General features: G+C 47.0%; 1 protein-coding gene across 3 annotated transcripts in view; it reads left to right on the top strand.

The window, feature by feature from the left end:
• Positions 1-4,925, top strand: part of dusp8a (dual specificity phosphatase 8a) — a 44,894-nt gene extending 39,969 nt beyond the window's left edge. For all 3 annotated transcript variants that reach the window (XM_061677455.1, XM_061677454.1, XM_061677456.1), the window contains 4 exons: positions 697-863; positions 1,091-1,250; positions 1,556-1,679; positions 1,956-4,925. In XM_061677455.1, the coding sequence (XP_061533439.1) occupies positions 697-863; positions 1,091-1,250; positions 1,556-1,679; positions 1,956-3,162 (1,658 nt within the window). In that variant the 3' untranslated portion in view covers positions 3,163-4,925. The remainder of the gene's footprint in view (positions 1-696; positions 864-1,090; positions 1,251-1,555; positions 1,680-1,955) is intronic.
• Positions 4,926-25,607: the final 20,682 nt, after the last annotated feature.

The raw sequence follows: 25,607 nt of genomic DNA on the forward strand, positions 1-25,607 counted from the left end.
CACCCCCATCTCCTCCCCTTGGCCCCCACCCTGTAGTTATACAACCACAGCGCTGCAGAGTAATGATGAGTGTGTGTTGGAAAGAGATGGTGTCTTGCACGGAGCCATTGTGAGTCATTGAGAGTGAAGAGTTAGTGTAGAGCTAAAGATAATCTGATCATGTTTTCAAAGAGTGCAACAATTTGTCAGTGTGTGTGTGTGTGTGTGTGTGTGTGTGTGTCATGCTGTGCGCTTGTCGATGGGATGTTACTGGGCCTCCGTCCTGGCCGTGCACCTGTGGCCTCTCTCATTCCCCCAGCCTGACGCAATGCACTTTTACAGGACATGAGCTCATGCAGGAAACACACACACACACACACACACACACACAGACAGACATACACGTATGCCAAAAGTGGAGCCGCCTGCCTCTTAAAGGGCCAGACACGCGCATTCCTGGCCACCCTGCAGTTAACCTCAAACAGCAGAACAAGAGCGCCTCTTCTTTGCTTCTGTTGCACGAGCCAGGACCCAGACGTTGTAGCCCAGGGTCACCTCTGAAAGTCTAGAAACTGTTTACTCTGCTAATGGTGCAAGGTTCTTGTTGTTGTTTTTTTAACTCATGTGACCTTATGTGACCTAAGTCCCCTTCTGTTGAATGACTTGAGTGCTGCAAACCATTAGCGTAATCGAGCTGTTCTCGTTGTGTCTCTGCAGGAGGCTTTGCCGCGTTCTCCTCCTGCTTCCCCGGCCTGTGTGAAGGGAAGCCGGCCACCGCTCTTCCTATGAGCTTGTCCCAGCCCTGCTTGCCTGTGGCAAATGTTGGGCCCACTCGCATCCTGCCACACCTGTACCTGGGCTCACAGAAAGATGTCCTCAATAAGGTTTGTACTGCATTGGAACTCGCAAGGCAGTCAGAATCCTTACCACTGTTGCGAAAGTTTCAGTTCTTGTGGGGATATGTCGTGTCTCTTTAAGGAGTGGAGTACTAAACATAGTTCATCTAAAAAGTACCTTGAGAGGTCAAATAACTAACTCAATAAAACTGAAGTCAAATAAATGTCATGTTTATGTAATGTGTAATGCTCATGTTTTCTTCATATCTCTGCAGGATCTGATGGCGCAGAATGGTATAACATATGTGCTAAATGCCAGCAACACCTGCCCCAAGCCAGACTTCATCAGCGAGAGCCACTTCATGCGCATCCCAGTGAACGACAACTACTGTGAAAAATTGCTTCCTTGGCTGGACAAGACAAATGAATTCATTGGTAAGATGGGAGGAAATGCACCTGTTGGTTTATAATATATAATGTTTCCATTGTAAGACAATTAGACTCGTTGGTTGTTAAGTCGTGCCAACGTATCTGATACTTTTGTCACCACTGATAACGGTTCACCTGTCGCCCAGCGAACAATAGCATCGGGTGCAAAACTTCGGTTAAAGTGACCTCATGTCCTCTTCCAGGAAATGTCAGGTTTCTTTCAATAGAGGTTGATTGTCGCCAGACTTTGTGCTGCTGCTATTGTGTGCATTTGTGTGGACTGAGCCCTACCTGTTCATTTCCTCCAACAGACAAAGCTAAGGTGTCAAACTGCAGAGTCATTGTGCACTGCTTGGCTGGAATCTCGCGTTCAGCGACCATCGCCATTGCGTACATCATGAAGACAATGGGCCTGTCATCAGATGACGCCTACAGGTACACTTACTCCTCCCACACAGCTGAGCTAAGGTGACAGGCATATTAAAAAGCCCACTGACTTTTGTAAAAAAAAAAAAAAAAAGAAGTGCCAAGTGTGATAAATGTGGCTGCTGCCAGGGGCTATGTACAAAAGGCAGCAGCGCGTTTTCCGTTTGTGTTATGCGGAGTGCCGTGAAACCACTAAAACACTTCACACCCAACACTTATTTTTTTTTTTATGAGGTCACTATTTGCCTTTTCTAATACAGTCAAACTATTTCTTTTGTTTGGCAGGTTTGTAAAGGACCGAAGACCATCTATATCCCCCAACTTTAACTTCCTGGGTCAGCTGCTGGAGTTCGAGAAAGGCTTACGACTACTCCAGGCGTTAACTTCAAGCTCTGATGACAAGATCCTTGAAGTCCACTCAAAGCAAAATTCTGATCTCAACGGTGTCAACACGTGTTTCGAGATGAATGGTCACCACAGTAACTATGACTCATCTGTGGTAGAGCCACAAAACCCACCAGAGCCCAAGGTACCGTCACCCACTTCCCTCCAACAAGGTTTCAACGGCTTGCACCTCTCTGCGGAGAGGATCATGGACACGAATCGTCTGAAACGCTCCTTCTCCCTGGACATTAAATCTGTGTACTCCCCAACCAGTCCACACTCTGTTGCAATGGCACCGACACACTCTGAAGACGTCCCCAAGCTGTGCAAACTGGACAGCCCCGAAACGGGCAGCGCCAACGGTGTCTGCTCTCAGTCTCCCGTCCTGGACAGTCCCTGCTTCTCAGACTCCCCCTTCCCATCACCAAGCAGCGTGGGAAGCGTCGGAGGTTTGGGGCAAGGAGCAAGCGAGGGGGTCCGTCGACCTGGTTCTTCGGCATCCAGACCCAGAAGAAAAGCCAAGCATGGCTCAGGCAGTTCACCAATCCATTTCCAACAACGTCCGCCACAGTCCCTCAGCCTGCCTCTCGACCATAAAGATGAGAACTTGAAGAGTTCCCTGCTTCTGGCGCTGCCCTCTCTGCCCTCCATTGGCTCTGGGACCATGTGGACCAAACATAGAGACACTGTCCAGGCTACCACGCCTGTTACTCCCGTGACCCCCACCACTGATGCCCCCTGGCACTTCGGGGCAGAGGAGGGGGGTGATATGGAGCTGGGGGGCGGAGGCGACGCCGGAGGAACGGAGTCGTCCGTGAGATTCGGTAGCAGCTCGGCGTACCTGGCGTTCGGATGCAGCGAAGGGGTGCGGTTACGAGACAAACCGCCGAAGGAGAAACCCCCGACGCCGCAACGGGAAACGCGAGACTTCACGTCATCCGGCACCGCAAACGGCGGCAGCTCGGCCACGGAGAAGCAGTTTAAGCGCCGCAGCTGCCAGATGGAATTCGAGGAGGGCATCTCGGAGACGCGCTCCCGGGAAGAACTGGGGAAGATTGGGAAACAGTCGAGTTTCTCTGGGAGCCTGGAGATCATTGAGGTATCCTGACAGATAATGGACATTAACAAAGCCGGAGGCAGAACGAGACCTCTTTAGAAGCACAGACTGTTTAAGACTCCAACTGAGAGACGGACAAAGATTCGAACAGAGACAACGTGCTGTTTACCTGACCACAACCTTCTGAACTCTCTCACGGCAGCGAAGGGTGGACTGCAGGTACTGACCCTCTGCGGTCAAAGGGCCCAGAGCCCGTGTTGTGTTGCATCCTTATCATGTAGAATAACTTAACACGGAGCACAGACACGAACCGCCAGCCTCTGGTCAAGTGTAGAGTAGTTCCGATGTTTATACGACTCGCGATCCGAGCGTGCCGCGTTACCCCGAAGCGTCCACCGGTTCGGTGTCCCCACAGCCTCAAGACCTCCTACGTTCTCGTCCAGTTCGGTCCGATTGCGACATCATCCGCCTGAGCGGAGGCTTCGGAGCGCACGTCCCTGCGGCACAAGGCGAACGGACGGCACTCCGATCAAAACAAAGACGAGGCCTCAGCTCACCCCCGCTCCCACCGGTGACCCTACAGCACAGTGACACCGGCTCCCTGGTTTCCAGCGTTAGCGGCATCATCGGACTAAGGTTTCAGGTCGCAGGCCCTCCCTGCCACTGCTCCTGAGCATGCGCCACAAAAGGCTGGCAGCAGAAAGACTAATAACTATATATACACAATATGAATATACTGTATATGTATAGCAACTCAAAAGGACTTTTATGTTCACTTTTAATTTATTGGTCATTCTGGTAATGAGATATAATATAAGGTTTTGTGGATTTATTTCTTTTCTTTTGTTGAATGATTATTATTATTATTTGCTGTATGGTATTTATGAACACTCATCCAAATACATACATTCATCGGATTCAAGCAAGCAATATGTGCTGTTCCTTCTTTGGGGAGACTTGGAGAAATGCACCTTTCTGCTTTCCGGTCACCAAGTTCTATTGTGGGACGGTGCAGACGACGCCAGTGAAATCTGCGATTATGGCTTTAACACGTGAGCGTTTTGTGCACGACATAGGGAGGGGCGTGCATGACAACAACTTTATGCAAACATACGCACACTTTTTTGGATCGACGAGTCACACACACACACACACACACACACACACACACCCTACACTGTATGCACTTATTTCTACACGGGCAAAGCCTCGGCCCACACGCCCACACACATCTTTTTCTGTCCTCAGGGGATCTTTCGGTGAGCCAAGCCCAGCACATCAGCACAACACATGGAATTCTCTGACATTTATCGCTCTTATTTCGCCCTCATACTTTGATTAAAAACAACAGTTTAAAAAAAAAAAATGAAAATGTTGCTCTCCTGGTGCGAGATGCTTATTTATTCTTCGTGTACAACATGTTGTCCTTTGACCCATGACTAGCATTTGACCTTGTGCTGCTACAACTTCTGATAGATTCCTTTTGTTTGCCCAAGGCTCAATCAAGCTCCTGAGTCCCTCCTCCATGTTGTTTTTAAAATTGTTGTTAGGATTATTTATATGTAACAAATACGATGCAGGCTGTCCCATTTGCTAAATCTGTTATTGAATTTCTATATTATTATTATTATTATTATTATTAAGTGGTTGTAAATAGCAACAACACATGGAAGAACACGGAGTTTTTAAGTGAAAAATCCTGATACCTAGGCTGCTTGATGCTAAAAATACCTCAGGTTCCATTGAAAGGCTTTTCCTTCCCCTGTACATGTTTTGTGAAAATGAGACAAAATACAGACATGACAAAATACAAACTATTTTCTCCTTTTGCTTCTTCTTGCTATTTCTGGTTGCGAAGGGGAACTCCAATGATATGTTTGCACACTTCATGATGACATCTGGAGACCTGACCTCCCCTGACCACTGCTGCACTGACGAGATTGGAGAGGGGGGGGGGGGGGGGGGGGGGGGGGGGGGAAATAGAGAAAAGTCGGTGAGACTATAGAAAAGAATCAGTTCCCATATGGAAAAATATATTCGGTCATTGAATTAGTCGGCGCCATTCTAAAACTACCAACATCGTGAAACCTTTTAGAAACGCCCATGGCACCCAAATGTCCCGCTCCTTCTAAGGGGCCACGCTGGCGGAGAAGTCGCAAGCATCGATAGCCAGCCGTCTTGACAACCAACGCCGGCGTGATGGAAGATTCCAGGAGAGGTCTGACAGGCAGGCAAGGTTCTTTGTGGGGTTGACACTGGAGAAAGCAGGAGGCTAAACGTCACTATTGTCAGTGGTGGACCATAACAGCTGATCAGCGGCTACGGTAAGATAAATTGACACATCCGGTGTGTAGTTCCAAAAATGTAGCTACAGTGGATATAAAGTCAGCACACCCCTGTGAAAACGCCGGGGGAAAAAAAAAATGAGACCCAAGAAATTATTTTAAAATCTTTTTTGGGACACAAATAGAAAAATGGCCTGTACATTTCTTTTGGATAGGCAGAAGTTGTCACTGACAAGAACAGTACTCGTGCTGGCCAGTAGAGGGCGACTGCATGGTGCTTACACATGTCAACCGTCGGAAAACACAGAAGAAGAACGAGGGGGCGCAATTAAGGAGATTCGTAGGCTTGCTGGTGTGCCATACTTTTTACTTTTACTTGAGTATATACGTGAAGAAGGATCGATACTTTCGACATGCCGTTCGCCACTTATTTATCCATTCTTGCGTGCGCGTGTCTATTTTTAGACTCCATCTCCGACTTCCGCCTCGGGCGCCCGTCAGACGCGCCAATTAGACGACACGAGGCAGTCACGTGACCGCAAACGTAGCCTCCACGATCCAATCAAAATGACTGATTTGGGGAAAGAAAAACAACAAAACCAAAGTGCACGAGTGTGTTTACTTTCCAGACTCCCAAAAACAACACCTTTGTCAAGCAGCTCTTAAATTGTGACTGGGATATTTCAATACTCCTCAATACTTTTACTTGAGTCCTATTATTCTCAAGTAACCGTAGTCTTACTTGAGTACCATATTTGGCTACTCTACCCACCTGTGGACGTGGCAAAACGACGCCTGTCATCCGACGACATCTCCGAACTCCTTTTGCAAGAAGGTTTTGGTGGAAGAGGATTTCCAGCAGGAAATGTGAGGAGATTCTGTACGGAAAACGGTTTCAGGCTAAGGGGAATTCCCGACGAACATCTGGAGTTGGAGGTAGCAAAAGCCATTACTGAGGTATGATAAACGCAAAATGTGCAAATCTTTCATGAAAAAAATATATACTGCACATGTTGTGCACAGTGTGACTTTATGATTCTAAATGCATAATGAAGATGTGAGTTCGGAAACGTTTTCCAGACAGGACGTAGCTACCTGTGGAAGAAGGATGACGAGAGGATATCTCGCCACGAAAGGAGTGCACGCTACGGGGTGCTGGCTCACATTGAAAAGAACACCAACGTTTGCTCACATTTAGCTTCGAACAATGTTGGGAAAAAAAGGTCCTTTTTTTTTGCACATTTAGAACAATATTTGTCAACTTTAGAGTTAAATCCAGAAGATAAATGTGACATCTAAATCTCATATTGCATATTAACTACATATTTAGTTCGACCCGAGTTACATTTAACATTCCTATTTAATTTTTAGATTTTGATTTACATTTAATATTTAAATATTGAACATTTAGTTTGAAGTTTATATTTCCATTTCCATGTAAGTGTGCTGTGATTCAAATTTAACTTTCATTGAGGGGGCCTTTGTAAAGAAGTATTCAAAAAGTGAAAATAATTGTTTTCAAATACCTTGCCGACTTAGAAATAAATTCGCTCCGATTTGCTTTGACGCTATGTTGTTATTAGTAATCATATGAATGACTTCTCACAAAAATTAAAAAATCTATACATCTCTGCCATTGCTTAAATTTCCTTTTTTTTTTTTTTTTAAAAAACTGTTGCTTCAGTTACGTTTTATTGATTTCTTTTATTATTCTTTTTTGCATTTGTTCAAGTAATGCTTTCATTTCACCTTCGAACCAGTCCCTCAGAATTTGTCAAAACTGTAAATGTTCCATCTCTAAATGACACCCGCTTTTAGCAGTTTTGCGACAGTCGCTAAACTTGAGTTTTATCGGGATTTGTGCAGTACATTTCGGTCACTCCAGCAACACGCCAATTAACATAAGACCAATCTTTGAAAATGTAGCGGAGTCACATTGTCGAATGACTGTGGCTCGAGGTCAACAACCATATCGATCTACTATCCACTGAAGAGAGAAGCCGGCGCTTCTCCTCTTCTGTGGCTGTAAATGAGAAACGGCTGACGTCGGCGAGAGACCTACTGTGTTTTGCTACATCTTCAATTCTGATGCATCAAATAAAATTGACCAAAGCCGCTGACTGCACTCGCTCATCACCCTTTCTTGATGGTTTGTACTTGGGAAGAAGTTAGGATGACTGTGTACAAGCGAGACTGGTATTGCTGTCACAATACGTGCTAGGCTCTGTGATGCCCGGACAAGTTCCTCGATTTTTCTCTGCAGTCTCTCCAATGCCTGCGGAATCGTCTTTTCGGCTGTGGGGGGAAGACGTGCTGTACTGTACGTGAGATTGGATCTGTTCGTGTTTTGGCGAGTTAGATTTTGGGGTGGTGGGACATTAAGCCTATTTTACACAACACGGCCTTGTCTTTTTTGAAAGTGCATACCAAAGGGTAAGGATGAATAAAACAAATACAAGCATTACTATTGTTTGACTCCCGAGTAAGTTGAAAAAAAGTACCTTGATCTTCTCCTTTTGAACCTGTGTAAACCCTGAAAATGAATGAAATGAAAATGGAGCCCGCTCGTTCTTCTTCTGTGTTTTTCGACGGTTTGCATGTGTAGGCGCCACGCTGTCGCGTTCTACTGGCCAGCACGACTACTGTTGTTGTCGTTGACAATTTCCGCCAATCCAAAACAAATATTGTTGTATTTATGTTCTATTTTGGTTTTACACATGAAAACTGAAGATCAAACCGTGATTCAACTTTTCCTCACTCTTACTTTTTTACTTAACTGACTTGCTTCCAAAAAATGAATAAATCAAAAATCAAGCTGTATTTGAATTTTGGTTTTTTTTTTCTATTTTAAAACCAAAATCAAATAGCCAGTCATTTTTCTATTTTGAATATCTGTCTTCAAACGTCATATCCAATTACCAAAAGAGACACGAATCGTCGTGGGGGGGGGATTGGGTGAGGTCACGGTGAGAGCTATTTGGCCCGTAGCGGCCATTTTGTCGCATCCTCTGACAAAGTCCGTTTTGGTTTCATGATGTCACGGTGGAATTCCAGCTCACACAATCAATAACATGTGCAAGCGAAGCTCCATAGAGGCAGAACAGCTCGCGGGTACAACGTCGCTTTAATGAGCCATTCCGGCCTTGTCTTCTTTTTCCGATCCAACTCGTGGGAATTCCCCACGGTGGGACCACATGAACGTCCTAACGCTCTGCCTGTCTACAATTGTGATCAGTTAACATGCGCTCTTCATGGGCGACAATGTCGCATTCATTTGTGACTTTTCATCAATAGTAGTGTTAGTCAAAAAGTAATGAACCCATTTTTCCTCTAGCTTTATTTATTGCAATAGATAGGCAATACTCTATGTGTACACATAGATTATAAAGCACAAAAGTGGGGATATCATTGCTACTTTTCAATATAAAATAATATAGAATATATATATATATATATATATATATATATATAACACACCTGACAACTTCCTCCACCCGTTCCAACCGTTTCTTCACTTCTTTACCACACTCACTCTCTTCCATGCACAAATATTCGAATCTTCATTCCTCTCCTGATATTCCCCGACCGACCGGGCCAGGTCCTGAGGCGGAACCACCCGAGGCGTCTGCCCTGCGGCGGGCGCCTCTTCTCTTTAAATGGACTTTTGTGCCATCTTAATGGACACCGTCCGACATCTCGCCATTGTAGCGAACATTGTACAGCACCAGACTCTGCCATAAATGGCCACTCGGCATCCATCGTAGCCTCGTCAAGGATCCCCCCCCCCCCCCCCCCCCCCCCCATCTGAGGTCCCTTCTCAAGGTTTCCTTTTTCCCTGAATGGGGCTTTGAGTTTTTGAGAAGTTTAGATTAGGGGATGTCATCAATCATTGCCCAATGGTGGGCCTGTGAAGGAAGCCCTTTGAGACTCTTTTGTGATTAAGGGCTATACAAATAAACTTGACTTGACTCCGTAGTTCCCATATCTTCTCACCCGCGAGAATTGTGTTGAACGACGTGGTCCAAAACTCCACAGCCACCTCTCCTAGATGCTTCCATACCTCCACAGATACGTCATCAGGACCAACCGCCTTTTCATTTGTCCTCCTCTTTGGTGGCTTTTGAACGTCTCCCATAGTCCTCACTGATACTGCCTTGCATCTTCTACTCATCCTTCTCTCTCGTTTTCCTCATTCATCACGTGTGATTTCCATCTGTCCAGCACACCGCTGGCCGCCCTGTACATTCAAAGTTGTTTAGAAATCGTTTCTCCCTGTATTATGTACTGATATGTTTTTGTATTCATTGCAATAACTCAATTAACTACTGACTTCATGAGATACGTGAATAAAAAAAAAAAAAAAAAAATATATATATATATATATATATATATATATATTTTTTTTTTATTTTTTTTTTTTTTTTTTAAATGAATACATACATTTTAAGCAACAAATAGGACAGAACTCTTGATCCTGCAAATGCTCCAGATGGGAGAACGGTGACGGACTTCGTCCACCCTCGCCAATGATTCTCCATTTAGTCACTAATTTGTTTTCCATGTAGTGTAGTGCGGCAGCAGTGTGCGTGTGTGTGCGTGCGTGCGAAATTCCCTCCACATGTGTTTTCTCTGTTTTTGCTTTCATGTGGATATCATACGCGCCACTTTGTACTGGCGAGTCCAACGTACGGTAAACGTAGAGGAGAAGACGGCTCGTTTCAATGACGTGTGGCAGATTCGCACGCTCCCGGATGCGTGCGTGTGTGAACGTTGCCGCCGACATTAGCGGATGATGGCTACCAGACGCATCCACGCTAAGGGGCGGCCCGACGCCTTCCTCGCAGGCCTCCCGCATGGAAACACTTAGCGGGTGTTACGTCAGCGTGGCACCAGCGCTCTTTTCCACTTGCACACACGTCCGCTTTCCTGAACAGATTTCGACCAACATTGTCTTCCTCTTCTTCTTCTTCTTCTTCTTCTATGTCTCTTGAATGTGCGCACCGAATTGCTGACTTTCCCATGCGTCACTGGGGTATGACTCCGTAGAAAGAACAGTTTTGGCACCGTTTATATATGGAAGACTCTTGTCCTTATATAACCCTGACCCGACCGAGTCAGGCAGCCTGGATGTACTTCTCCGCCTGTCTGCCCTCCCTCAGTCGAACCACCGTCACGGTGTGCGTTTTGGTTTGGATTCTTTGCTTTTGTTTGATGTTTTCCTGTGTTCTCTCTTTCGACGCGTGTCTCGGGAGCCCACTTAGTTATTGCGTCCACCCGTTCTCGTCTGACGTCTGTCGAGCGATCGGCTCCCTCCGGCCACGCGTGTCTCGTTCAGGTGTTCCCCTCCCCGTTGTCTCGTCACCTTGTTTGTATCCGGTTCCCTGGCTTCTTTCGCTTCTTGTCGTTTCATTGTGTGTGTTTCACTCGTTGCGTCTTGTTTCCAGTTTTAGGGTTATTCCAGCGTTTCTTTGTTTACCAGTTTGGGGACTTTGCATCGTTAACTTTTTCCATGATCCTCGTTTGCCTTTGATTTGGAATGAAACGTCATATTTGAGACTTCCGCCTTGCTTCCCTGCACTTGGGTTTTGCCTTGCCCTCCAAAAAACCCTTACGTGACAAGCGCTCCTCTTTCATTACCATGAGCCTCTCACGCAAGTGGAAGCAGGCAAGAAGGTTTCCCCTCACTGCAGATGGCTGGCCCAAACGTATTTGCCGAGGGCATCACGGCGGGTGGTGGTTAGCGCGCCTACCTCACATTTTTCAGGTTTAGGTTTGCAATCCCAGCTCTGGACTTTGTGTGTGGGGTTCGCACGCTTTCGCTGAGATTGCGTGGTCGTCGTCCCCATTCCAAAAGCATGACTGTTAGGTCAATTGAACGCTCCAAATCAGGGGTCTACAAACTTTTGTGCTCAAGGACCACATTTGATTTTTAGAACTGGCAGATAGATGCGTCTGGTCATTTGTATCAAGACAATTCAAATGCGTATGTTGACGGTTTACTTCAATAGCGTATGATTCATTGCCATTATTTCATGGAATTAGGATTCAAACAAACCAATTCCTTTAAATGTCACTATTTTCGGTTATTGAAGTGAGCAAAATAAGTCAATGAATTAAAAAAAAAACCAAAGTAAATGAATACATTTTGATGAAAAATGTCCGGGGGGAAATGGCTAAATGAATGCAGAAGATTTGCCAGGTCATGTAAATGCTCAATTGCGCAAGTATTTTTTTCCAAGTGGCAACGTGATCTTTTGGCCAACGTTTCTTTGCAGAGTGCTTTGAAAACCCTCCAGCAACACTGGAGGCTTTTCGAGCGTGAACGGCCTTTTTCAGGTCCAACCGCAGCGTTTCAATTCAAGTCCGGACATTGACGAGGCGGCGACAAAACCTTCGTTTTTGAAGCCATTCAGAAGTTGTTTCGGATCGTTATCGTGCTGCAGAACCCAAATGCGCTTCAGCTTGGGGTCCCAAACTGATGGCTGAATGACTTCATTTCTTGTCTCTTCCGGAATTTCTTTGAATCGTGGCATTTTGTTGCAGCTTTCGGTCGACTTGATTTTGTCAAACAGTGATTTCTTGACTGAACAGATACAATTAGGTCATCAACACGATTGGTCGGTGGAGTCCAACTCTCAACCGTAGGCCACGTTTTCACGGTCTCCGGTATATATAGCATATACCATCCGCTAGGGTTGGGCATCATTTGTAGATGCATTTAGCAGATCTCAGGTAATCCATCTTAATGTAGACCGTGTCGTGTTGTCTTGGCCACCTGCGTTGCTTGTTCCAAGAAGAAGAAGAAGAATCACCTTTTATTGTCATGAACATGCATGCATGCACACAAAATTTGTTCTCTGCATTTCACCCATCACGGTGAACACATGCACACGTTTAGACTGGGAAATCGACACGAAAAACAAAGAACGGCTACTCAGGGTTCACACTACTATCTGGAGCTGAAGGGCTAACAGAAATGATAGTCAGATGTTTTATAAGATGTATTTATACTTACCTTTGATGTGATTTCGAATGTGCTAAGAGAAACAAACGCTAACAATGTGTTGTCATTTTGATTCGTTCGTTTGAGTGGATACACATGACTTTGCCTCCAGGATGTTGACCGCACGTCTTTCCCAACCTTTGCTGAGCCGAGGCAAGGCATGTATTTTACATTGGGAAAATCTCACAGGCAGGATTTATATTGAAATAATGAAGTGCGGGAGTGGAAGAGCACGGAACTGTTCCGCCTGTCACTATACATCGCTGGCATAAATAGAGGGATTCATACGCCATACGTGTAGAATAGAAATACAAAAAAAGATTGGACCAATGAAGTGAAACTGGATCATTTCCCGCCGCACACCCGATCACCTTTCGGGACACCCTGTGGTTGGCGAACGCTGGCTTACGATCACGATCATCTTAATTGCAGTGAGTGAGTGAGTGAGTGAGTGAGTGAGTGAGTGAGTGAGTGAGTGAGTGAGTGAGTGAGTGAGTGAGTGAGTGAGTGAGTGAGTGAGTGAGTGAGTGAGTGAGTGAGTGAGTGAGTGAGTGAGTGAGTGAGTGAGTGAGTGAGTGAGTGAGTGAGTGAGTGAGTGAGTGAGTGAGTGAGTGAGTGAGTGAGTGAGTGAGTGAGTGAGTGAGTGAGTGAGTGAGTGAGTGAGTGAGTGAGTGAGTGAGTGAGTGAGTGAGTGAGTGAGTGAGTGAGTGAGTGAGTGAGTGAGTGAGTGAGTGAGTGAGTGAGTGAGTGAGTGAGTGAGTGAGTGAGTGAGTGAGTGAGTGAGTGAGTGAGTGAGTGAGTGAGTGAGTGAGTGAGTGAGTGAGTGAGTGAGTGAGTGAGTGAGTGAGTGAGTGAGTGAGTGAGTGAGTGAGTGAGTGAGTGAGTGAGTGAGTGAGTGAGTGAGTGAGTGAGTGAGTGAGTGAGTGAGTGAGTGAGTGAGTGAGTGAGTGAGTGAGTGAGTGAGTGAGTGAGTGAGTGAGTGAGTGAGTGAGTGAGTGAGTGAGTGAGTGAGTGAGTGAGTGAGTGAGTGAGTGAGTGAGTGAGTGAGTGAGTGAGTGAGTGAGTGAGTGAGTGAGTGAGTGAGTGAGTGAGTGAGTGAGTGAGTGAGTGAGTGAGTGAGTGAGTGAGTGAGTGAGTGAGTGAGTGAGTGAGTGAGTGAGTGAGTGAGTGAGTGAGTGAGTGAGTGAGTGAGTGAGTGAGTGAGTGAGTGAGTGAGTGAGTGAGTGAGTGAGTGAGTGAGTGAGTGAGTGAGTGAGTGAGTGAGTGAGTGAGTGAGTGAGTGAGTGAGTGAGTGAGTGAGTGAGTGAGTGAGTGAGTGAGTGAGTGAGTGAGTGAGTGAGTGAGTGAGTGAGTGAGTGAGTGAGTGAGTGAGTGAGTGAGTGAGTGAGTGAGTGAGTGAGTGAGTGAGTGAGTGAGTGAGTGAGTGAGTGAGTGAGTGAGTGAGTGAGTGAGTGAGTGAGTGAGTGAGTGAGTGAGTGAGTGAGTGAGTGAGTGAGTGAGTGAGTGAGTGAGTGAGTGAGTGAGTGAGTGAGTGAGTGAGTGAGTGAGTGAGTGAGTGAGTGAGTGAGTGAGTGAGTGAGTGAGTGAGTGAGTGAGTGAGTGAGTGAGTGAGTGAGTGAGTGAGTGAGTGAGTGAGTGAGTGAGTGAGTGAGTGAGTGAGTGAGTGAGTGAGTGAGTGAGTGAGTGAGTGAGTGAGTGAGTGAGTGAGTGAGTGAGTGAGTGAGTGAGTGAGTGAGTGAGTGAGTGAGTGAGTGAGTGAGTGAGTGAGTGAGTGAGTGAGTGAGTGAGTGAGTGAGTGAGTGAGTGAGTGAGTGAGTGAGTGAGTGAGTGAGTGAGTGAGTGAGTGAGTGAGTGAGTGAGTGAGTGAGTGAGTGAGTGAGTGAGTGAGTGAGTGAGTGAGTGAGTGAGTGAGTGAGTGAGTGAGTGAGTGAGTGAGTGAGTGAGTGAGTGAGTGAGTGAGTGAGTGAGTGAGTGAGTGAGTGAGTGAGTGAGTGAGTGAGTGAGTGAGTGAGTGAGTGAGTGAGTGAGTGAGTGAGTGAGTGAGTGAGTGAGTGAGTGAGTGAGTGAGTGAGTGAGTGAGTGAGTGAGTGAGTGAGTGAGTGAGTGAGTGAGTGAGTGAGTGAGTGAGTGAGTGAGTGAGTGAGTGAGTGAGTGAGTGAGTGAGTGAGTGAGTGAGTGAGTGAGTGAGTGAGTGAGTGAGTGAGTGAGTGAGTGAGTGAGTGAGTGAGTGAGTGAGTGAGTGAGTGAGTGAGTGAGTGAGTGAGTGAGTGAGTGAGTGAGTGAGTGAGTGAGTGAGTGAGTGAGTGAGTGAGTGAGTGAGTGAGTGAGTGAGTGAGTGAGTGAGTGAGTGAGTGAGTGAGTGAGTGAGTGAGTGAGTGAGTGAGTGAGTGAGTGAGTGAGTGAGTGAGTGAGTGAGTGAGTTAGTTTTCTCCAGCTCTGCTTTTCCTCACATTTCCAAAACATGCGTCTTAAGCTCTACGATCGTCCATAGATGTGAATGTGCATAGTTTGTTTGTCTCCATGTGGCCCGTAGACGAGTCCAGGGTTTACCAGTAACTCACGCTCGATCTACGAGTGCCTTTTTCGGTGTTTATATCTCTCCTGGCATCGGCACCGTCAGCAGCGTGCGCCCCGGTCAAAATGCGCACACGCCTGGCCGTGCGCACTGCAGCGCGTATCCTATATCTCAGCGTGTGCACCTCCTCGGGTGAATGTGTCAGTGCTGACACCAGGCCCCACATTTCCTTGTCGTCTGGGATCATTGTGTAACTTGTTTTTCAGCAAAGTTAAGGCAGAGGGTTTTATTGTTTATTACATGTCACTATTGACAGGGAATAACTTCTTTTCACACTCTCTGTACTTCAAAATGTTTCAAAGGGGAAATGTGTGCGTTTTGAACACAATGGTTATCTTATTTCTGCAAGTGTGACGGTCGGAATAATTCAAGTGGCTTGCGTGTCAGAATTGCATGGCGCCTTTGTCATTCGTAGCTAAAGTCGAGAATGAATGTTTTGTCGTTTTGATGTCGCGACACGGGCGGCGTGGTTTGCGTTTGTGCCTCGCAGTCAAAAGGTTGCGAGTTTGCATTCTTCCTGTGTGAAGTTTGCATGTCACCACTGTGCTTTGCATGTTCAAATGATGTCGATTTTCAAAGCTTTCCCGATGTTCAGTAAATGCACCACCTGTAACACGACCCACGTTCCTCTTTCCCCCACTTTGTCCCTTGTCCCGCTTTTCCAACTGATGTATTTTGATTGAATTTCCTTTTCAACGCATGCTGCACAGTGTATTTTCACCGTGTTCAAGCGTATTTAAAAGATCAAATGCCATTCATTGCGAGTGAATGGCATTCTCCAGAGCCCGAAAAGAAACAAACAAACAAACACACGCAAAAGAGCACCCTGTATATGCAGCGTTCCAATTTCTTTCAACACATACATTTTATCGTCACGAGAGCAGGTCCACATGTTGTGCTCTCACCGGCTTATGGAGGCGCATCTGAAGTTCTGCGTAGTTTCTCTTCACACAGGTGGTCGGGTGGACGCCATGTTCCTCTCCCGGGTCCGACGAAGTCCGTGCCCGCCGGTGTCAGGCTGAGGCACGCGTGTCTTTACATCAGCCATTTCCAACCTTTATGGAGCCCAGGCACATATTTTACAATTGAAAAATCTCACGGCACACCGACAAACAAAAAGTGGACACATGAACGACTGTATGTACTTCCTGCCATCTAATAGAAGAGCATGTATTTGTTCCGTCTGTCACTACGCCTCACTGGCATACGTAGAGGAACAAGGATACATTATTTATGATCAATAGATTTTTTTGGGGGGGAGCAATGAAGTAAAATCGGATCATTTCCCACGGCAAACCCAAAGAGCGCTCCTGGCACACTGGTCGGGAATCACCGCTTTGCATCATCAGTAATGTCTGTAGCAGGGAATGTAAGTGTCCGCTTTGGGCGCTCATTGGTAGCTGTGGCCTTCCTCGTCACAGATCGGGGAGCATTTTTCACTTTGCATCCCACACTGTCTGCCAGGTGGGAGCGCCGACCAACAAGTCGACGGTCACCGAGCTCCTTGGTGCTCTCGAGTCGAGCATTCCACTGAGCGCCGCGCTTGGCCCTGCGCCAGACAATCACATCTACTGCCTTGGAAATGGACTTCTTTGTATACATGAAACCATCAAGAAGGATCTTCTGACCTCCTCTCTGCGATGTCATGATCCGAAGTTCAGCTGACGTGGTTGAATAACTCGTCACCTTGAATCCAAAAGGCCCCATCAATTCTAAATTTGTATGGAGTCCCACTACGAACGACTCGCTGGGTTGGCTCAATAGAAATTTTACCCGAGGACCAGTTGACCACTTAGGGTGGCCCTAACTGTCCTAATTGTTGGCCAGTTGTCCTAGGTATGGACTTTTGAGGACCAGTTGTCGACGTTTCCGAGGACCTCTTGTCCGAGGTATGCACTTTTGAGGACCAGTCGTCCATTTGTTGACATGCCCTGAAACATTATTGAATTGAGTTCACATGATGCAGAAGGGAAACCCCATATAGGATCTGCTTCTGGAAGTTTAGATGACCCGTAGATGACATAGTACAAGTGCTCGTTGTCTTATCTTTTTTTTTTTTTTGACCCTTTAGCCACATTCAGACTATTTCTGTCAAGTCGCTTCTGGCTGGACATGAATCATGTCTGATCTGCTTGAAAGACAAAGGCGGAGTGTATCGCCATGGACTATTTACTGCATTGAAATAGCATGTTTTGACTGTTCCACGTGTTATTCGCCATTTGATGTGCCAGAGGCATAATTGCTTTGCTTCCCCTTTTTGAAAAGCCCCAATAGTTGTTGTTGGTGCCTGGAGCGCAACATTCCTGATGCTTTCCTTTTCCATCCCCTGTCTGCTTCAAGCCGACACTCTTGTCTGCGTTGCAGCAAGCAATTGTCTCTTTCCAGCCACCTCTTCTCCCCGGGACGATTGCGCTGGAGCCAGGTACTGCAAAGTCTGCAGACGTGACTAATGCGGCTTAGACTGACTCATACGCACGCGCGTCGGCCGTCAGTGTGGAGCCCGGGGTGACACAAGAACACACAACAACACAACGCACGCTGCGAAGAATCAACACCGACAGACTGGGATAACGCAAACAGCCGTGATGATCGTCACCGGGTATTATCGTGTGGTCATTATTGATACACTTAATCAATTAGATGAGATCAGGTTGCTGACAGTAAACACGTACAATATTGTGTATATGTTAATATGGGGAAATGACGTCCGTTGAAATCATCGGTTAGTATTTGAAGGGCAACAAAAATGCTTTTGAATTCCACAAAATATTTAACTTGTGTAATGCAGTTCTGGGGATCTGGGTTTCAATCTCAGCTCAAGATACTTTGGCTTCCTTCCACGTTGCCACTTTTCCAAAACATGCACGTTAGGTTCAATGAAGTCTCCAAATGGCATGTTTGAATATGAGCGGGAAAGGTTGTTTTTCCGTATGTGCCCTGCGATTGGCCGGTGACCGATCCGTGGCGTACCCCACCCGCACAGGCTCCGTCCGGCTCGCAGAGACCGTAACGAGGCTCCGGAAAATGGATGGATGGAAGGGTCTGGTAATGCGGCATCGCAACACATACGTCCGCCCCGCTCTGAGTCTCGGATCTGCTTGGGGTTTCTTCCCGAGAGGGAGTTTTTCCCCTTGCCTCCGTCACCTCGCGCTTGGTCGCGTGGGGTTCAGTTGTCTCTTCGTGAATGTGGGGTGTGGCTCGAGACCCGCTCCATGTGCAAAGTGCACTTCTGTTATGATTCGGTGCTATAAATAAAAGGGAATCGAATTGAATTGAATTGAACTGAATTTAACGGGGCGGCACGGCGAGCGGGTGGTTAGCACATCCGCCTCACACTTCTGAGGACCCGGGTTCAAATCCGGCCTCGCCTGTGTGGAGTTTGCACGTTCTCCCCGTGCCTGCGTGGGTTTTCTCCGGGCACTCCGCTTTCCTCCCACCTCCCAAAAACTCGCGTGCTAGCTTAATTGAAGACTCTAAAGTGTCCGTCGGTGTGAATGTGAGTGCGAATGCTTGTTTGTTTGCGTGTGCCCTGCGATTGGCTGGCAACCGGTTCCGGGTGTACCCCGCCTCTCGCCCAAAGATAGCCTGCATAGGCCCCAGCACGCCCGTGACCCGAGTGAGGAGAAGCCACGCGGAAAATGAATGAATGAAAAGAATTTACAGTACAGTTAATCATTGGTTGATTTGATTGTTTTAGCATAAACTGCTGTAACAGGAAGAGCCTGTAGCAAAGCGGCAGACGCGATAATAATCAGTTCCTGTCACACCGATGCCATGAAGAGACCTTCGTTAATTGTCATGTCATTTATGAGCTGTACAGACATGTTTGAAGTCGTCACATAGTAACACTTTGAACTGTCGTGCGAGTTCCAAAATACGTCATCTGCTGCAAAACAGACGTAAATAAAGCAACGTTGAAGTAAAGCGACTCCCCCCTTTGAAGACGCCTGACAGACACATAGATGACTTGGAACAGGAAGGTGTGTGCCGATCGAAACTATTACCCTTTGGCATTTTAAAGGTAAACATACGGAGTCAATTATGAGCCGACAATGCTGCCCTCGAAGGGCAACACAAAATGCTTTTTCATTCCCCAAACCATCTGGTCTGCTGTTATGAAAATGTGACTTTTGAATGGTTTGCTTCCAAATACTTTAGTCTCAGGGTGCCTGCCCACCCATCAAGTGTGAAATTAAATAAGCACGCTTTGTTATCTGCCTATTTCTGAAAATGTGTCTCGGGACATTCTGCGCTTCAGTGGCCCACTTTACTCTTCTTGATCCTTGGGGTATGTCCTCTCAGGCATGTGGCAGTTTGCAGATGTTTTAATATTGTGAAATGAATGCATAATATATGCCTGCTTCATGACGTCAATTACCATGTCGTGCAAAAGTCCAGGACCAGCATTAGATTTGTTACTTTAGCAATGCGGTTTGATTTACATACGCCGTACTGGAATAGAAGCCATTTTCCGTAACGCTTATCCTCACTCGGGTCACGGGCGTGCAAGAAATCTATCCCAGCTATCTTTGGGCGAGAGGCGGGGCACACACTGAACTGGTCGCCAGCCCATCGCAGTAATCCGAATCCAACGTCAGATATGTATTTTATAAATCTGGGTTACTGAAGAGCAATGAACTGAAGTGAAAATGGAGATAGCGTATCCACTGTATGTACAGTATGTAACGTGTTTTCGAACGCCGCTGAGCGTCACAGCTCATCTTAAACAAAGTGCCCAGAAACAGGGATGTACGGACTGCGTATCTGCCACTGCCCGAGTGAGATCGGAACACAGCCACGCATCGCCCTCTTCCGCGGCCGTGTACGTGACGTCGTGGGAAAACTAGCTATGAACCGAGCGTGCATTTTCCTTCAGAGAAAAGCCACGCGGGCGCAGCGACAACCTGCAAACTCCACACAGGAAGGCCCGAGCAGAGATTCAGACCCGAATCCCGTAGACCTGCAAACGACTAGTACCAGAGACTCAAACGGTGAACGTGGACAGTGAAACCCGCAAAATGACCATTTTTCACATGTTTTTTCTTACAATACACGGGAAAGTCTGAATTTAGAGTTGTGTGGCTTCAATGTAGTACCCTGTTGTGCTCCAACGTACGAGATAGCACTGAGCTCTACTGAGTTTAGATGCAGCATAATTCAGAACAGGAAGAGGCAGAAAATAGCCCACACGAAGCTGCAGTAATATCCGTTGTCAACGAAAACGTTTCTTGACAGCGAGGGAGCAAAAACACATGCTAACCAATCGTTTTTGAGTTTTTTCAACAAGTTGAAGTGTGATTTAAAAAAAAACATTGATGTGTTTTAGGTGCGTGGAAGGGGTAAAAGACAGATACGTATCTAAAGTTTTGATTTGGGCTCTCTATATCGCAGGTGGGTATGGGATGTAACCCCCCACGATAAACGGCGGTTCACCGTTCACCGTCTGTTCATGTGTGCAGCGAGCCGGTACGACGTTCGGTGAAAGTTGTATTTTTTTTGTGTGCGTTATACTGAAAACTATATCAGTCCGTTGATGGGTTCACGATGTCGAAATGGCTTCTGTGAAAATGATCATTCAAACGGCAATGTTTGGACTTTTACACAGTAAGACAGACACATTCCCACAATCTTCAAAGGTGTATTATTCATGCGAGAATTGATGTTGGGTGTCTCCTTTATAATGCCTGCTGATGGCTATTGGACTCATCGCTGCCAGCTATGAATAAATCACATTAGTCACCGCGCAGTCGATACCTGCAGCTGCAGAGCTGATCCATAGTTTCAGGAACGTTCATGTGCGCGTTGGGTGATTTTCAGACGCCCCCTCTGGCTACGTAGAAACTCTTTGACAAGGGGAAAAAAGCATCTCAATTGAATCTGTAGTGTGTAAATGTGCGCGTCACACTGTCTGATTCGGCGAGACGAGCAGTCACGCAAAATGTCTGCCACCGAAAACAAACTTTGGACGGCAAGAGCCGGCACAAATTAAAGCCTGACCGCTCACAACTATACTTTGCACATTTGAAAGAGTTTTTATTAGACGATGCTCATTTGAGCAATTTTGAGAATCAAATTTGAAGTTGAAGGATCCAGTTGACCCTCCAAAGTTGTACGATTTAGTGTTCAACCCAAATTTGGTGTTGGACTCGTTGTTGTATGTGTCTGTGGAAATTCCTCGCGATGTGTGACATCCTGCTAGACTGCAGACAATCTTGCGAGACTTCAATTCACTCAGCGTCTGATGGATTGAATACAAATGTTTGTTTTGCTTTTTGGGGGGATTTTTGGGTGTGTATACTATGCGGGGGATTCCACCACAGAAGGGCATTATAAATTGCAAGAGGAAAAGTGTAACGATAAGCATAGAGCTACGATACGACGAAAAGTACATACCACTTGTCCTTATTAGGGTTGTGAGCGAGCTGGAGCTAATAGTCGAGGTACACCCTGGAATTGTCACCGGCCAATTGCACGGTTCGAATTTTTGCTTCATCCACTGTTTTAGATGGCGGCGCGGTTAGCGCATCTGTCTCACAGTTCTGAGGACCGGGGTTCATTTCCAGCTTCGCCTGTGTGGAGTTTGCATGTTCTCCCCGGGCCTGTGTGGGATTTCTCCGGGTACTCCGGTTCCCTCCCACGTTCCAAAAACATGCACGGTAGGTTAATTGACGACTTTAAATTTCCTATAGGTGTGAATGTGAGTGCAATGTGAGGATAAGCGGTACAGAAAATAGATGAATGGATGGATATTACATATATGGGAATGTGGAATGTGCATCAAAAAGGTTGATCCAATGCCCATGCTAATGAGAACATGGACGGAATTGAAGCTGCATCCCTCTTATTTGCGGCAGTCAAAATCAAAAGGCAGAGACCCAGCAATGGCAACACATTTCATTGAACTTCATTCATCCAATGTGTACGGTACTCGACGAGAAATCTACCACTTTAAACTCTCTCTTCAGCTGCATCGAGTTGGACGTTGCGGCACGGGGAACTATCGACCCCTGCACGGCCCGCTATTGACGACGAGATGGATTTCAGGAAGTGACCTTGACTGGCGAAAAGGAGCACCTGACCAGAGGCCGGCTCCATTTCCCCCAGTGAGCACGTCTGTGGCGACACCCTGCCCTCTGGAAGAACAGTTTTAGTTGGTAAACAAAGCTCAGTGAAAGCGTCATGCCCGATCAAGGACACCGCTGCTCACGTATTTCGGTAGTTGGAGCAATGGAGACGCCGCGGATCCATCACTACTGTTCGTTGTTAAACTTAATGCAGTCACGGACACAATACGTGGCCGGAACACCTCGCCAGGGAGGCGTCCGTCTTGACCGGATGCCCGACCCACCTCTTCTGGGTCCTCTCGATGCGGATGAGTAGCGGCTCGACTCGGAACTCCTCCACTTTGAGCGGGATCTCGACCTTGACCTCCGCCCGTCACCCGACTGAGGACCATGGCCTCGGATTCAGAGGTCCTGATTTTCATCCCACCCGCTTCACACGCGACCGGAAATGTTCCAGCAAGAGTTGAAGATCAAAATCAGCCATCAGAACAACATCCTGTGCAAAAAGCAGAGACGTAATACTGATGTCACCGACCCGGACCCCCTCACCATCTCGGCTGTGCTTCGGAATTCTGTCCATAAAAGTAATGAACGGAATCAGTGAAGGGGGCAGTGTTACTGGAAACGAATCCGACTTACTACCGGCAGTGCGGACTCAACTCTGACACCGGTCGTACAGGGAGCGAACAGCCCATATCAGGGGGTCCGGTACCCCATACTTCGGGACCACCCCCCACGGGACTCCCCGGGGGACACGGTTGAACGCCTGCTCCAACTCCACAAATCACAGGGAGACTGATGGGCAAACTTCCTTGCACCCTCGAGGACCTTGCTGAAGGTGTAGAGCTGGTCCACTGTTCCACGGGGAGAACTAAAACCACACTGCTCCTCCTGAATCTGAGATTTGCACCCAAAGGCGGAGGGGGGCTATCCTCGAGTCCGCCGGGCTAAATCTAAATCCCAACGTACAGGCACCGAGCCGGAGGGCAATAAGCCCACACCTCCTCGACACCTCTCACAGTGGCCAACTCCAGAGTGGAAGAGAGTCCGACCCGTCTCAAGAAGACTGGTACCAGAGCCCAAGCTGTGTGTGGAGGCGAGCCCGACTATATCAAGTCGGAACTTCTCGACCTTGCACACCAGCTCAGGCTCCTTCCCTGCCAGAGATGCGACATTCCACATCCCTAGAGCCAACTTCTATAGCCGGGGATCTGACCGCCAAGGCCGGCGGCCCGGCCACCAGGAGCTCGCCTTCGAACCCCACCTTCAGGCCTGGCTCCAGAGGGGGTCCCCGGTGAAGGGAATATTCATCATTAGGGGTCTCTGAGTCTGTTCCCTCACCTAGGACCCGTTTGCCATGGGTGACCCTACCAGGGGCGTAAACGCCTAGGATCATTGGGATACACATACACCTTCACCACGATAAAATGACGGTTCAGGTGGGGGGACTAACTCAGTAGTAAAGTCATGATTACTCTCGATATTTGTATGAGAAACACTAGGCCATGAATATAAAACAAATGAAAACAAAAACGCTGCGTGAGAATGTTTAGGCGGATCAACATGAGCGCCCAAGTCACATTTTACACCACACTGCCATCATGTGGCTATCTATGGAAGTACTCCAAATGAATTTATTTCCCCACCCCTCTGACGCCAATCATATCTGAAACCGCGCCCCCTTGTTGACCTGATTGGTGGCCACCAGGGTGCTCAAAGAGCCAATCGTGTGACACACTCTCTCCCCTGTTGCCAGGGCTTCTTTTCTCAGAACTCTATGTGGTGCTGTTATTTATAGAAGTGAGGGGATGAAGAGGTCTGCTCATGATGACTGTACAGCTTATTCAGTCTGATAAGTGTTGTAGTGATGAGATGGTCAGGGGAGAACAAACAGGATGTTCTGCCGTGCAATTTAAATCATGCTTTCATCAACTTTTGGACTTTTGAAAAGGTGTTTTGTGCACTTCGAAGAACACTTTGACACAGATGCACACTCAGTTCCTCCTCAGTGGCGTGCAAACAGGCTTTTTGTTTGCAACACGGAGTGCAGAACTACCCTTGCAGAGCAGAGCAATCGTGATAAAGTCGACAGATTTTCACATGAATAGAGAAATCCAATTCAAGAAATACAAGGTGAATATGTCACCTTTACAATAAGTCTCACTTCTGAATGACATGTCAGATGGGACAGGAATATATACATTTTTTAATTATATATTCAGATAAGACCTTTACAAGAACTGTAGCTCAAACTAAGTCACGTTAGTAAATATGCTTGTACTTAATAATCAACACAAAAGCCTGACATATTCTACTTGGTTTGTATACGTTCCCGAAACGCGCATTTTCGATGAACCGAAGCTCTTTTAAGCGATGCTGTTCATCTGGCTGAGGGAAGTCGAGCAGGTGGATGCCCTTTTCCTTATGACAAAGACATAAAACACAGTTTATTCTTTTGGAGGGCTTGCCTGTATGTGAGCTCATTTATGACCATTTAGCTGTAAGTTACTCTAAGCGCATGGCCCCTGTACCGCTTTACAGCGAGAGGTCAGCGCACATGGATGCCTTCCAAAGGAGCAATAAGGCCTCCAGTGGCATTTCGCGGGTAAATGCCACACGAAGCTCACTAAAGACAAAGACATTGGTGGCTCCATTAGGCGTACAGCGTATCACTTTTGTTACTTTATTTCCCCCCGCACATTTAATGAGACAACTGCAGCAGGAAAGAGAGAATAAAATCACTTTCGTGGTTAGTTTTGTGCAAACAATGGACTGAATAAGACTAGAAATGTATCAGTTGGACAAAATACAGCATCAACTGTACAGCAAATACAGCATCAAACATATTTGTTTCCCAATGTCCCCCATTAGGATTATTAGAGTCCACCATTCATTGTGTTCTTTGGCATTTCAGCTAACCCACAGCATTTATACGTGTTTTCAAAGGGAATAGCAATTTGCAACGTCCAACTCCACCATCGATACAATGACTCGAGATGATGACAACGTTACACGTACTTACAGAACCCATTACCAGTACACAAAAATAACAGAAAAATAATTCACGCAAATGAATAAGCGCGTGCGATGTATGCTTCAAAGCATCCAATGCATATGCAAGCGTTTTATTGCCTCAACGTTGCACAGACGCGCGCACGGGAGCGATAGAGTCCGAGTGGCTGAGAGGCTCGGCTCGGCTCGGCTCGGCTCGGCTGAGCTCGGCTCGGCTCGGCTCGCTCTGTGTTTACTTCCGGACATCGACGTGAGAGTGGCTCATCACAGGCAAGGAGCCGCGGCAGCCTCACTGGACCTTCAAGCTGTCAGATAACACAGCGGCACTCATACGAGCTTTCATGACAGTGGTAACCGGGTTCGGCCCAGCGGCATCCCGGCAGTCGAGCCTTCTTGCTTCATTCGTCGCACCGGTCCGGATCCCCTCCTCGCATCAAACCCGCTCTGCTCGCCGGCTCCAAGTTGCTCAATACTTCCAGGCTGCCTCGCCGAGGAGCTGCCTGTGAGAGTATCTCTTCAAGGAGCACAACGAGGACGGTCACTCGGAGCGTGAGTGC

This window comes from Phycodurus eques, chromosome 5 (assembly GCF_024500275.1).
Source record: "Phycodurus eques isolate BA_2022a chromosome 5, UOR_Pequ_1.1, whole genome shotgun sequence".
NCBI lineage: Eukaryota > Metazoa > Chordata > Actinopteri > Syngnathiformes > Syngnathidae > Phycodurus > Phycodurus eques.